Source organism: Quercus lobata, chromosome 8 (assembly GCF_001633185.2).
Source record: "Quercus lobata isolate SW786 chromosome 8, ValleyOak3.0 Primary Assembly, whole genome shotgun sequence".
NCBI lineage: Eukaryota > Viridiplantae > Streptophyta > Magnoliopsida > Fagales > Fagaceae > Quercus > Quercus lobata.
Genome location: NC_044911.1, coordinates 7,395,690 through 7,409,241, shown reverse-complemented (window position 1 = coordinate 7,409,241; position 13,552 = coordinate 7,395,690). Strand labels below are relative to the sequence as shown.

General features: G+C 37.1%; 2 protein-coding genes across 2 annotated transcripts; one reads left to right on the top strand and one right to left on the bottom strand.

The window, feature by feature from the left end:
* Positions 1-357: 357 nt before the first annotated feature.
* Positions 358-2,868, bottom strand: LOC115955094 (upstream activation factor subunit UAF30). The gene is made up of 3 exons (XM_031073146.1): positions 2,729-2,868; positions 1,496-1,697; positions 358-767 (listed from the first exon to the last, which is right to left on the bottom strand). Exons 2-3 carry the CDS (start codon positions 1,667-1,669, stop codon positions 639-641), a joined length of 303 nt encoding a protein of 100 aa, XP_030929006.1. The 5' UTR covers positions 1,670-1,697; positions 2,729-2,868; the 3' UTR covers positions 358-638.
* Positions 2,869-5,587: 2,719 nt separating this feature from the next.
* Positions 5,588-6,502, top strand: LOC115956249. Its single transcript, XM_031074681.1, has one exon. The coding sequence runs from the start codon at positions 5,588-5,590 to the stop codon at positions 6,500-6,502; it is 915 nt and encodes a 304-aa protein (XP_030930541.1).
* Positions 6,503-13,552: the final 7,050 nt, after the last annotated feature.

Sequence of the window (13,552 nt, the reverse complement as noted above, 5' to 3'; positions counted from 1 at the left end):
TTAATACTGAAATTTTCTTTACCAACTGAGATTCTCCCCAAACTTCACTAGGAATATACATATATATATATATATATATATATGTATGTATGTATGTATGTATATATATGTATGTATACAGGCAGATGGAAGGGATGCCACTAAAAGCTGAGATAAGGTGTAACAAGCAAATGGATTGAATCCCTTGAGATATGTAATGGGAAAGGTTTCACTTTTAGGAGATAGTACTTTGTAACCACTTGCAAACCTCTCAATCAAAATAAATTCGTTGGGGAAAAGTCTAGCCTATGTACAAAACATGAGGCATTTCTCATCCCTGATGAGAAAAGACCTTTAAGAAAAGCAGACATTCTTATGTTACACAAGCATTTTTTTTTCCCATTAATTTCCATCATTGATATGGACATAGGATATGGAAAAATACAACAATAACTACTTAGATTATCATTTTAGTGCCACGGAGTAACTACAATAGAAGCTAACTCCAAAGCCAGTCACAAACTCAAACGTACAAATACTCACCATTTAACTTGGTACAACATGAATCAGCCAAAAACTATATTAAAAAAATAAAACTTCATGAAGAGAATATTCTGTAGGAATAACAAAGATAGGCTCCTTAGCCTTGATTGCACAGCTTACTTCGGCTCTTTGGGAAAATGCAATTTGATCAATGAAGGGAGTTCAGCTAGCTCAACCTGATGCTTGCCTAAGAGAATACTCCTCAGCTTTTCATCACAGTTGACCAAATTTTTGTTTTTTGGATCCTTAACAATTAAAGACACACCCAAAATTTCATGTCAGGGTAAGGAAGTACATATATATCCATTAAGATAAACATAAATCTAGCAAACCAGAATCAGTGCAATAATATAAAGGCCAAGAAAACTTTAATATATACTCTTTCATATTGCTTCTTCAGTCACCCCTGATCCTGATATAACCAATTTAAGTACTTGGGATTGAGATCATTATAATATATAGAAACAACCCCCTGTTTGCAATGGCAATCACCACCTATTATAACTGAGATGAACTTGAAATGTACGCGCACGCGCGCACACATGCACACACATACACACACACACACACACACACACACATATATATATATAGAGAATGGCAATCACCACCTATTATAACTGAGATGAGAAATGTACGCGCACGAGACGAGAGAGAGAGAGAGAGAGAGACGCATGAACTGCCAATATTTTGATAAAAGAGTTGGTCCAGGATCATACAAATCTGTCACTTGTTCAAAAAAATCTTTCGTCTTTTCAACAAAGTCTTTTGGTTCTTCTTAGATTAATATCACCAATTGTAAAACATTAAATTAATTTCTAATCATAAACAATATAAAGAATTACCCTTACTAACTAAAATTCCAATGCCAAAAATGAGTTGATATGTGAATATCCCTTACTTCAGATTGAAGCTTTAAGGGGAAAAAATTGATCAGATTTTTTCATTCTTTTTTAAAGGAGAGTTAAAGAACCTGGAGATTGTTGGTCTTGATGTAGGACCAAACCCGCATAAAACAGCCCAGACGAGAAATCTGAGACTGACCCACAAACTCTCTGAGTGTTGAAGGAAGATTTATGAGGTCAATCAAGTTGGCAAGCTTCTTTGGATTATCAGTAATGGCCTTCTTCATGTGCTGTGGCAGCATTGCTATCAGTCTTCACTCTGGTTGGGACCTACAACTCACAAAATAACAAATTGTTACCTGAATATTTGAGGACAACTAATTCATTCTCTAGTCAATCTTAAGTTAAATAAAACTTTGGTAAAAAATTTCGAGATGAAACATAAATTTCCTTTTCCCATTTGAAACTACTACACTTATGCAGGAAAGGCATTTGATGTGCATATGCCCAAGCAACCAAATTTATGAATTAACACGAGTCACTTGGTCAAACACAAATGCGCCACTCTTCTAAGTTTTCTCAAATTATATCTGATATTGTCATTAAAATTTCATCTTAGTATTTTATCAGGGGTTAATGCTATGCACTGTGAGCTAGGTTCAAAAGCAAAACAAAATACACAACAAGATACAACCCCAAGCCTCTCAAAGCTGTGATTTTGCTGCCAGGGTGCAATTCACTTATAAATACTGTTGCACCCCTTGCATCATAATATGAATCAGCTATATATCCCATCCAAAAAAACAGAAAAACTCTAACACTAAGATTAACACGCAAACCTGTCTCTATATCATTTTAAGCCAATACACATGGCATATCAAATGCGAAATACCTTCACCAACTAGATTGTGTCGCATACATGCAACACTGCAAGTTGGCTTCAACATTAAATCAGGGGGGTCAACTTATTCACTAGCCTTAAGCTTCCAATTCTAAGATACACATATTCCCTAAGCCTTTCCCATGACCCAGTGCAGCAAGTGTCTTAATTTTAGCACTAAAAAGGCTAGCAAGACATAATTTTCAGTTTGATCACCAAGAAACCAGCACAAAGGAAGTAAAATAAGGAAAACCAACTTCACTAATCCTTGTTCAGTTATGTGACTTAGATTCATACATCTTTTTCCTTTCTGGGGAACCAAAATGATTCTCTGGGAACTTTAATCAAACACCTGGGATACAAAAAATCATCCAACCCCTACTTCATTTACCGCTTAGAAAGCTTAAAAAAACCATAAAAGGGCAACTGGGTTTTGATCATAAGGATCATAGTACAAAGCTAGTGAAAGTGAAAAGCTCACCTAAAATGGAGAGACTTTAGCGGCAACTGAGGTTAATAGTTGCAGTTGGCGATGTTTTAAGAGTTCGAATAGTTTTTGATGAATCAAAACAAAGCAAACTTGACTGACTTCAGACTTCAGAGGCAATGGGTACACGTGGGATTCAATTTTATTTTATATTTAAAAAAAAAAAAAAAAAATCTGGGAATTTTGGGCCTTTCTGAGCCCGTGCCTTTGAGCCCATATCTTCGACATTTCGTAAGCCCAAGTTGTTGGACCACTCCCTAGGCTGGGCTGGGCTAAAGACCTAGCCCATATCTTGCCGATGACAGGTTTAATAACTTGGGGAATAACCGAATATATGACAAGATTTATTTTTTATTGCTATTTTTATTTATTTATTAGTTCATAAAATAATCATATTTATAATCATACAAGCAATTATGTTGGAACTCTTTGATGCCATAAGGTTTGAAGGCAGGAACTTTATTGAAAAGCTTAATTGTTTCGTCCGTATCTTTTTGGACATTAAGGGAGGCATTGACACCCAATTTTGCAACTAGGTAATCAATCAAGGGTCAATTTGTCATTTTATAATCCAAGAGTTTAAAAAAAAAAAAAAAAAAAAAAAATTAAGCCATTCGATGAACATGAGCTCCACTCCAAAATATAATTAAGTTTACGACAATTAAAACGACATGTCAAGTTCAATGAACAAACCATCTTATCAAAAGATCAAGCCACATTAAATTTCAATGGTTAATATGCATTTTTCCACAAATATGGCATACACAATGTGATTATCACATTACTCTGATTAGTCCCTAATTGGATTTATTTGAATTAATTACATGTCAAAATCTCATTGGTTTGATTTTATGATATGATTTAATTAATAATAATTAGAAATTCTATAAGATAAATCACAAATTTTTTTTCTTCCCTGAAGAAAGAGGTAAAATTGAGGATTATAAATTTAAAATCCTTAAGAAAATGTTTTGATTATCAAATGACTTAAAAATAGCTTTTAATCTCATAATTATAAACAAATCATAAAATCAAGCAAAACTCGCTAAAATTACCAAAACGTGCAGTGCACAGACCTCCAACTAGTAATTTTTCTAAAAATTTGTTTGCGACAAACTTAAAATAACAGTTTCTCTGCCGTAGGAAGGTTGGGTTTTCAGCCTTCTCTGGTTAGTAGAATAGCAGTCCCTTTTCAGAGGTGTTTTGGTTTCCTTAGGGTAACAAGGTTACTCTAAGGCTAGTAGGGTTTTTTTTTTTCTCGGGGGTTTTTTTTTTTTGGGAAACACTTAATCTACCTCTGATGGAAGATCTCACAAAACAATGGGATGGTTTGTCTATCTCGCACAGGGAAGGCCCCAAGTTTAGACTACACAATGACATGGCCAATTCAGTTTTCATCATAGCTGCAAAGTTCCTTACAAAGCGAGCTTTGAACATTGACGCCATTGCAACCACCTTTACCCCCCTGTGGCGATCCAAAAATGGCTTTAAAATTAAGCACCTTGGGAACCACGTGGTCTTATTCACTTTCGATAACAAAACCGAAGTGGACAATATACTTGCAAATGAACCATGGAGCTTTGACAAACACCTTATGGTGTTACGTAGATACGATGGAGTTAGTGATGTGCAACTAATGGACTTCAATCTCACCCCTTTCTGGATTCAAGTGCATGGAATACCAATAAAGTTCATGAATCCAACTGTGGTAGAGGGGTTATGCGAGACAGCAGGTGTAGTACAGAATCAATCCAACTCGAAGACAGAGAAGTGTGGTGGATTTATGCGTGTCAGGGTGTTGGTAGACATCTCACAGCCCTTGTGCCGGGGAAGGGTGATAACTCTTGACGATGATAAGGAGATGTGGGTCTCGTTCAAGTACGAACGTCTTCCTAACATTTGTTATTGGTGTGGTTGCCTCACACACAATGATAGAGATTGTGAGCGATGGATAGAGAGTGACGGCACACTTGAAGAATCAAACAGGGAGTTCGGACCATGGATAAGGGCCTCGCCAATGACTGGAAGTCGAAAATCTGTGGTGTCTGTACCGGGATTTTATGCAACGAAGAAAGCCACTTTACATGCACAGAGGAAGACCGGTGAGCCATGGAGGGCAGCGGCCACAGAATCCTCAAACACGGTCAACCTCAATATGGCAAGCGACAATCACGGAATTTCTCCAACCGTTACAAACACTGAAGATACTTTCCTTTCAGGTACACATAACGTTGTTCGCCCCCATTTAAGCCCGTGTTTAGTGCATTCATTAATACCTGAGGACTCTTTTGAAAAACACATTGAAGACATTGACCGCGATCTCAGGAAATTTGATCTGCCCACACCAAACGTTGCCAACACACACTTACCGGATACACTTAAGCCCCTTATACCTGATACACGTAGCCCAAATACTCCCCATAACCCACATCATGCTCCTAAACGGCCCACCAATTTAACACCTGAGGATCACAAACCACATCAGACCTTCGACCAGCCCAACCCAAACACATTAACCACACCATATGGACACAACCCGCAGCAGACATCTAACCTGCCCATACCAAACACCTTAACCACAAAAGATGACCACGACCTGAACCCATCCGTCCCAGACAATCCTAACCTGACCCCGACTTCATCAAATACCACAAATAGACCAACCTGGAAACGTATGCCTAGGGCTGAGGTAGAACAGAAGCCGTGCCAGCTTGCTTCATGTGGCACAAAAAGGACCCTACCTGATTATAAACACCAATCTGAGTTACCAAAGAGGAGAGCCGTGGTTTCACAGGTTGATGAAGTTGAATTACAGATATTGGCAGAGGCTGGTCCCCAGCCCTGCCAGGAGCAATGAGTCTTTTAGTATGGAACTGTCGTGGGCTTGGGAACCTACGTACAGAAGATCAGCTTGCAGATTGGGTGTGGGCAAAAGATCCCTCTGTCGTGTTTTTAGCCGAGACATGGACAGACAAAGCTAGGCTAAAACAAGTTCAACGTAGGATTCAATTCAAAAATTTATTTGAAGTTCCCCGGTTTAATAAAGGAGGCGGGTTAGCAATTTTTTGGAAAGAAGGTTTTCCCTTGGAAATTGAAACTTTCTCCAAGAACCACATTGACACTACTATTAACAAAAATTCTGAAAAAGAGTGGAGATTTACTGGATTCTATGGGGAACCTGATACACATAAGAGACATGAGGCTTGGGCAAAATTGAGGACTCTGAAAACTAGGGGATCAGCCCCTTGGTTGTGCGCCAGAGACTTTAATGAGATTACAAGTCTAGCTGAAAAACAGGGAGGTCGACCAAGACCCCATCACCAAATGCAATTGTTTCGTGACGCTCTTGATGAATGTAGCTTTATGGATTTAAAATTTGTTGGCTTTCCTTTTACATGGCACAAACACTATGCAGAGTTTACAGTTTGGGAGAGACTTGACCGTGCCTTGGCCACAAACGAATGGTTCTCAATGTTCCCGGGTACAAAAGTGTTGCATTTAGATGGAACGGCTTCTGATCATAAGGCACTGTGTATTTCACCTGAAGGTATGGATTGTAGCTTCCAAAAACCTTTCAGGTTCGAGCATATGTGGATGACTGATAAGGGGTGTAGTGAGACCATTGAGGCTGTTTGGAGTGACAATTCTCCTGAGCCATGGGACACAAAAGTGTTAACAAAGATAGATAGATGTGGGCAGGAGTTGACCCGTTGGAGTAGGAAGAGTTTTGGCTGTGTTCGAAAAGAATTGGAGAAAAAAAAGAAGTAATTGAAGGAAGCAGAACAGTGGGCCGTTCGGACTGGGGATTCTAGGCGCATGAAATGGTTGGAGGGTGAGGTGAATATTCTCCTTGATAAAGAAGCAAAAATGTGGAGACAAAGATCAAAGGTTTTGTGGCTCAAGGATGGAGATCGAAATACTAGATTTTTCCATAGCAAAGCCTCACAGCGAAGAAGAAGAAATTATATTACACAATTGCATGATGCTTCAGGTAGATGGTGCACTCAGCAAGCTCAAGTAAATGCCACTATTGTGGATTTCTATCAAAACCTCTTCACCTCAGCAAATCCTAGCAATTTTGAGGAGGTGGTTGACTTGATTCCTCAAGTGGTGACAAATGAGATGAATGAAAAGCTGGTGGCAGAATTCACAATTGAAGAAGTGGAAGTTGCTTTGAAACAAATGGCCCCTCTGAAAGCACCTGGCCCGGATGGTATGCCCCCTCTATTTTACCAGAATTATTGGTCTTTGCTTGGTTCTGATGTGTCACATTCCATCCTGCATTTTTTAAATTCGGGTGTTTTACCTCCTGCACTTTGCCACTCTTTTATTACTTTGATCCCTAAGGTGAAGGACCCGAAATTTGTGTCTGAGTTTAGACCTATAAGCTTGAGTAACGTGTTATATAGAATTTTTGCTAAAGTTCTAACAAACCGTTTGCAAGATGTTTTGCCTCAGATTATCTCAGAGCACCAAAGTGCCTTTATGTCTGAACGGTTGATATCTGATAATATTCTTGTGGCCTTTGAAACATTGCACTACATGAGGAACCATACCAAGGGGAAGTCGGGCTTTATGGCTTTGAAGCTCGACATGAGCAAAGCTTATGATAGGGTAGAGTGGGCTTATATGGAGAAAGTTCTGGTGCAGTTGGGTTTCCATGATAAGTGGGTGAAACTCATGATGGCGTGCATCACCACAGCCTCATATTCTGTATTAATCAATGGAGAACCCCATGGTCACATCACTCCAACTAGAGGACTAAGGCAAGGCGATCCACTGTCTCCCTACCTTTTCCTCATGTGTACGGAGGGTTTACATGGGTTGATTCGAAATGCAGCCAATAATGGAGAGATTAGAGGAGTCTCACTTTGTCGTAATGGGCCTAAGCTAACACACCTCCTGTTTGCTGATGATAGCCTCGTCTTCTGCAGGGCAAAAATTGAGGAATGCCAAAGTTTACTTAATATTTTGGCCAGTTATGAAAGAGCAACAGGGCAGCAGATAAATAGAGCAAAGACCACCCTCTTCTTTAGTAAGTCAACCTCAGATGAAACCCAATTGGCCATAAAGGAGATGCTTGGGGTTCCGGTGGTTCAACAGTATGAAAAATACCTGGGCCTCCCTTCTCTTGTTGGCCGTAATAAGAAGGAGAGCTTCACATACATCAAACAGAGGGTTTGGAAAAAAATTCAAGGATGGGAAGCTAAACTCCTTAGCCAAGCGGGGAGAGAGATTTTAATTAAGGCTGTGGCACAAGCCCTCCCATCCTATACCATGGCTTGCTTTAAGCTCCCATCAACACTTTGCCATGAGATTGAGATGATGATATGCAGATTTTTTTGGGGTCAAAGAGGGGATAATCGGAAGGTTCATTGGGTTAGGTGGCAAGATTTGTGTAAGCCTAAAACTCAAGGTGGTATGGGTTTTAAGAGTCTCTCCCTTTTTAACGATGCACTCTTGGCAAAGCACACTTGGAGGCTGCTTCATGACAAAACCTCCTTATTCTATCGTGTTTTTAAAGCAAAATTCTTCCCCACAACATCAGTGATGGAGGCCAAAATACCTGCTAATGCTTTGTACGCATGGCGGAGTATTATGAGGGGAAGAGATGTAATTAAAAAGGGGAGTAGGTGGAGAATTGGGTCTGGGAACTCAGTACACATTTGGGGGGAAAATTGGCTGCCTTGCAAAGCAAATCCGAAGCTGCTGTCACCAAGGATTGAAGACAGTGACAAAGTTCTGGTCAGTGACTTGATCGACCACGGGCAGAAAATATGGAGGGAGGAGGTCTTAGAACAAATGTTCTATCCTTTTGAAGCAAGTATAATAAAAAATATTCCCCTATGCAGGACAATTTAGGAAGATGTATTGATTTGGCCCTTCAACCCGGATGGTGTTTACTCTGTAAAATCCGGATACAAATTTCTGCATGAGGAACAACTGGGCAAGCAGCCTGGTCCGTCTGAGAACATCACCTTAAAGCCTTTATGGAAGAAGATTTGGGGTCTCAATGTCCCAAATAAAGTGAAACATCTGACCTGGAGAGCTTGCAAGGAATCATTACCTACAAAAGCGAATCTGGTTCGCCGTAAGATCACTGCCACAGCCACCTGTGATCGTTGTAAATTGCACCATGAAGACGCCGTGCATGCCTTGCTGCACTGCCCAGAACTGACGCCCCTGTGGTGCAAACGGCCAAAGTGGAACCATGGCACGCTCTCTGCGTGCTCCTCTTTTATTGACGTGTTTGACTTTATTTTTGCAGGAAACAGAGAATCGGAGCTGTTTGCAACTGTTATTTGGACATTGTGGAATAGGCGAAACAACCTTCGACTCGGCAAACCAGCCTTACCACTAGACAAAGTGTTGGAGTTTGCCCAGGAACGCATAGAGGGGTCTGAAACTACCAATGTGCCATCTTCGAAGCCCCATGAACGAGAAACAACCCATTGGACTGCACCTGAAACTAACGGCTTCAAGATCAATTTTGACGGCACGACATTTGCTGAAAGAGATCAGGCAGGGGTAGGCGTGGTGATCCGGAATGATGCCGGGCTGGTTATGGCATCCTTGACTCAACAAATACCTCTGCCAGTATCAGTCATCGAGGTGGAGGCGCTGGCGGCAAGAAGAGCTTTAGAACTTGCTTTGGAGCTTGGTTTCGACGATATAACATTGGAAGGAGACTCCGAACTCCTTATAAAGAATCTGAAGAGTGGTAGCAGCCAACTGACTCACTACGGAAACATTGCTGCTGATATTCTATTCCTACTGTCTCAATTCTCTAGAGCGACATTATCTTTTGTTAAGAGACATTGTAACAAATTAGCACATTCACTTGCAAGGAGAGCATTTATAACTCCTAATATGTCCGTCTGGATGGAAGAAGTACCACCAGACCTTGCATCTGTATTTTTGGCTGACTTTAAGAGCCTACCTTAATGAAGTTTCACAGTTTTGATTCTCAAAAAAAAAAACTAGTAATTTTTCTTAATAAATATTAAATATGGTATGCGTATAATGCACCAAGCATACAGATGGATATAACTTTTTTTTTTTTTCTTTTTTTTTTGAGAATCTACAGATGGTGATGGATATAACTTGGCCTCTTTCAAGTTTCAAGAAAAATATGTTTCAAAAAACACATTTTAACAGGTTAAGGACTACATGTTTCAAAGATAAAGTATTTTATAATTTTAGTTTATTAACAAATTCACTTTGTATTTGTGCAATCAATTGAAGAATAACACACAAGTTATTTTGAATTTTAACGTGAGTACATAAAATACGCTTAATTACCAACTATGGTTTACAATAAGCAAACCAATGAGTACATAATTTACACTTAATTACTAACTAGCATGTAACCTACGCTTACACATGGAAATATTAAACAATAGTAAAAAAAAAAAAAAAAAATTGTTATTATTAATGTTAATATTTTTATAGTAAATGTGACTACATTGTATTGTGAAGATTGACAAATACTACCATTGATGAGACGTAATTTCACATTTGCAGCATTAGATTTTGCAAAACGATCCTTGGCCGTTCTAAATACGTAAAGCAAAACATTGTTTTGTTAAGCATTTGTATTAGAGAGTTAAAAATTTCGGGATCAAAGATCAATGCCATCATTTTCTTAATCACATGAAAAATAATTTATCGTGCTCTTAACCACATTATCTGTATCAAATATATGAAGTGGAGGGAAATCCTGGCTACAACCCTTCAACAGAAATGAAGAATCAATTTGATGATGATTTTGATCATTTAGTTAAAAAACCGAAGGCCCCTTTCCATTATTTACACTATTATCAATTTTGTCACCCATATACTTAATGCAAAGGATAAAGTTTAGCTACAAAATTGATTATAACCTTAGGTTACAACCTTACTCAATATATTTTTATTGGAGGTGAATTTTGAAAATTTCACCATTAGATTACATCTTCTTCTTATATCCTCCATACTTGCAAAATTTTTAGAAAATTAAACATCAATTGCTATGCCATCAATAAATTATTTAAATTACTAGTTTTTATATTTTAAAATTATGTATAAAATATAAGCTTATAGATTTTATAATATATTGTAAGGACATAGAAATCAAACAGTCCAAGCCCACTTAGAATAGTGAGGATTGTGCAGCTCAACTAGGCCCAAATCAATAGATATTTATAAGAGAGTGGGTTCAACAAAAAAGAGGGCTTAGCCAAAGGACAAAAATAGGGGAAGAAAGACTACAGAACACAAACTATGTATTTATATGGCTTGTTACAAGCTTGCCCGAGGAGGCAAGTGATACACAGAATGATATACTATTCATGCTATTCTCTCAATGTTCTTGTTCTAACTCCTCTCTTTTCGATATCTGTTATGTTGGATCCTTTTCATCTGGAAGTTCTCTTCCCTTATACACTTCTTAGCACTTCAAATCTTGAACCCTTATCTCCACCTACCCAAATTCTAATCATGACACCTGCCCTCTTAAGCTTCTGATGGAAGTGGTAGAATGAGCTGTTTAGCTGTGAAATCCACTGTTTAAGTCACTTCCTCATCAATGCAGCTGATAAAACTGTTGCCAATCATTTAATGTGGAGGCAGTAAACTACTTCTCACTGGAAACTTCTCCTACCCCCTATGATTCTCTCTCCACACCCTATCCTTCCCAATTGGAGCTCCCAAAAGTCTTTTGTTTCTTCTCCTCTCCTCGGGTGGATTCCCTCTTCGAGCTTATGATGCCTCCAGAGCCGGCTGAATGCTAGAGAAAAAATGCGGTCGCCTAAGGCCCTAAGTAAAAAAAAGGCCCCCAAATTTTAACCAATAGGGTTATTTATAATTAATAAATAAAATAATATTTTTTAACAGATGAAAAACAAATAAAAAAGAGAGAAAAATGCAACGTCCACAATATTTTTCACAACAGTTTTACAACTAATGTTAAGTAGTAGGTTGTTATTGATGGCAAAAAAATAATTATAGTGATATTTTCAAATAGAAAACAAAAAGCAACTTAAAACCTAGGATATGTTGTAAAAAATATTATGAATGTTGCACTTCTTTAAAAAAAAAAAAAAAAGAATAATAATAAGAGTTGAGTTAGCAAACTTTTACTAGTTCTCGTCTAAATCTACTACTAACACCGCTTTTTTACTTACCACTATCAATCCACCACATCAACAAGTATGAAAAATTTTGTCAAACTTTTTCTGTTTATAAAATTTCTAAAAAAAAAAAAAAAAAAAAAATCTACGTAGTTCATATTAATTAGTAGTAATTTTTCATCTAATACAAGATAATCAATTTTTTTCTTAGGCCCCCAAATGCATCAAGCCACCCCTGGATGCCTCAATAGTAATACTAACAACTCAACGATCCCTTCCTCGGTCCTCGGGCCCCTACATATATAATATAAGATTGACATAAAATTTGACATGTGTATTAAAAATGTAAAGAACATGCAATTCAACGGTTAGATTTTCAAAATATGTAATAATATTTATTTTATTGAGTAAGGTTGTATCCTTAGGTTACAACAAATTTTGTAACTAAATTTTGCCCTAGTACAAATATTGCATTATATTTATAAGGTTATGCTAATTAGTGCTTTTAAGGTAATTGTTAACAATCTATTTTAGGAAAATCTTGACACTACTTATATGAAAAATGAAAAAAAATTATCAAAATATTAATTACTTATTTTTCTTTTTTCATAAAATTTTCGTTAAATAAATTATTAACTATTACCTTAATAACATCAGTATTTTTCATATTTATAGTGGAAATGCAAAAGTCCTAGGTAATTGAAAAAAAGTACGAACTGTTTTTGCACATTCCAACAAAGACAAATTAACTACTCCTTACAAACAGCATAATGAAAGCCCTGACATGACAGCCCTTTCCTCACGTTTGTTTTGGCCTGTGAAAATTTCATTGTTCAATAAATCTTCCTGCTAGAATTATCAATATTGAGTGACAAATAAATAATGTAAACAATAATGTCTAAGCTGAATGTTAAACATTTTAGAAATAACTAACAAAATGAAAGTTACTTTAGGATTTAAAAATATGTAGTATTTCAATATAACAAAAACCAAAATTAATCTTGGATTTATTTGGCAATCTCACAGATCCCTTTCGTTTTTTAATTACAATTTCTTTGGTGACTATCAATTGCATGGAAATAGCATTGTCAAATTAAGGAACAACAATCTCACAATAAATTTCTTTTGTAAAAAATCTAGCACATTTCCAATAGATCTTAGACAGACCATGTAATGCACTGTTGCGGAAAATCATACACTGAGTTAGGACAGAAATTTATTTATTTTTACTATTAATGCTGAACATGAGCCACGAATCAGCCTAGGACCGAGTTACATCTTACATGACTCTGCCCAAATTCAAATCAAGACATTTCATTGAATATATTCTTAGCCAAAAATAATTCAAACAAATTTATTGCCCACTACTAATTATTCATGAAATCACAATAGAATTCTTGCAATGCAAATCACAAAACCAATATCAGACCAAGGTATTTCCCTTTTCTATCCATCAATCCATGTTATAATTTTTCAACGTCAATTCCCTTTCTGTCTAAATAAAATATATATATATATATATATATATATATAGGGCAAGACTTAGAAACAGTATTTAGGTATTATTCCTTAAATTCCCCTTTTAAGATTCTACCATGTGGATATTTTTACATGAGATGGAAGTGTATTTTTTAGTTAAATAACCACATAGCTGAATCTTAAAATGAGAATTTAAGAAATAGTATCTAAGGTACTGTACCTAGGTTTT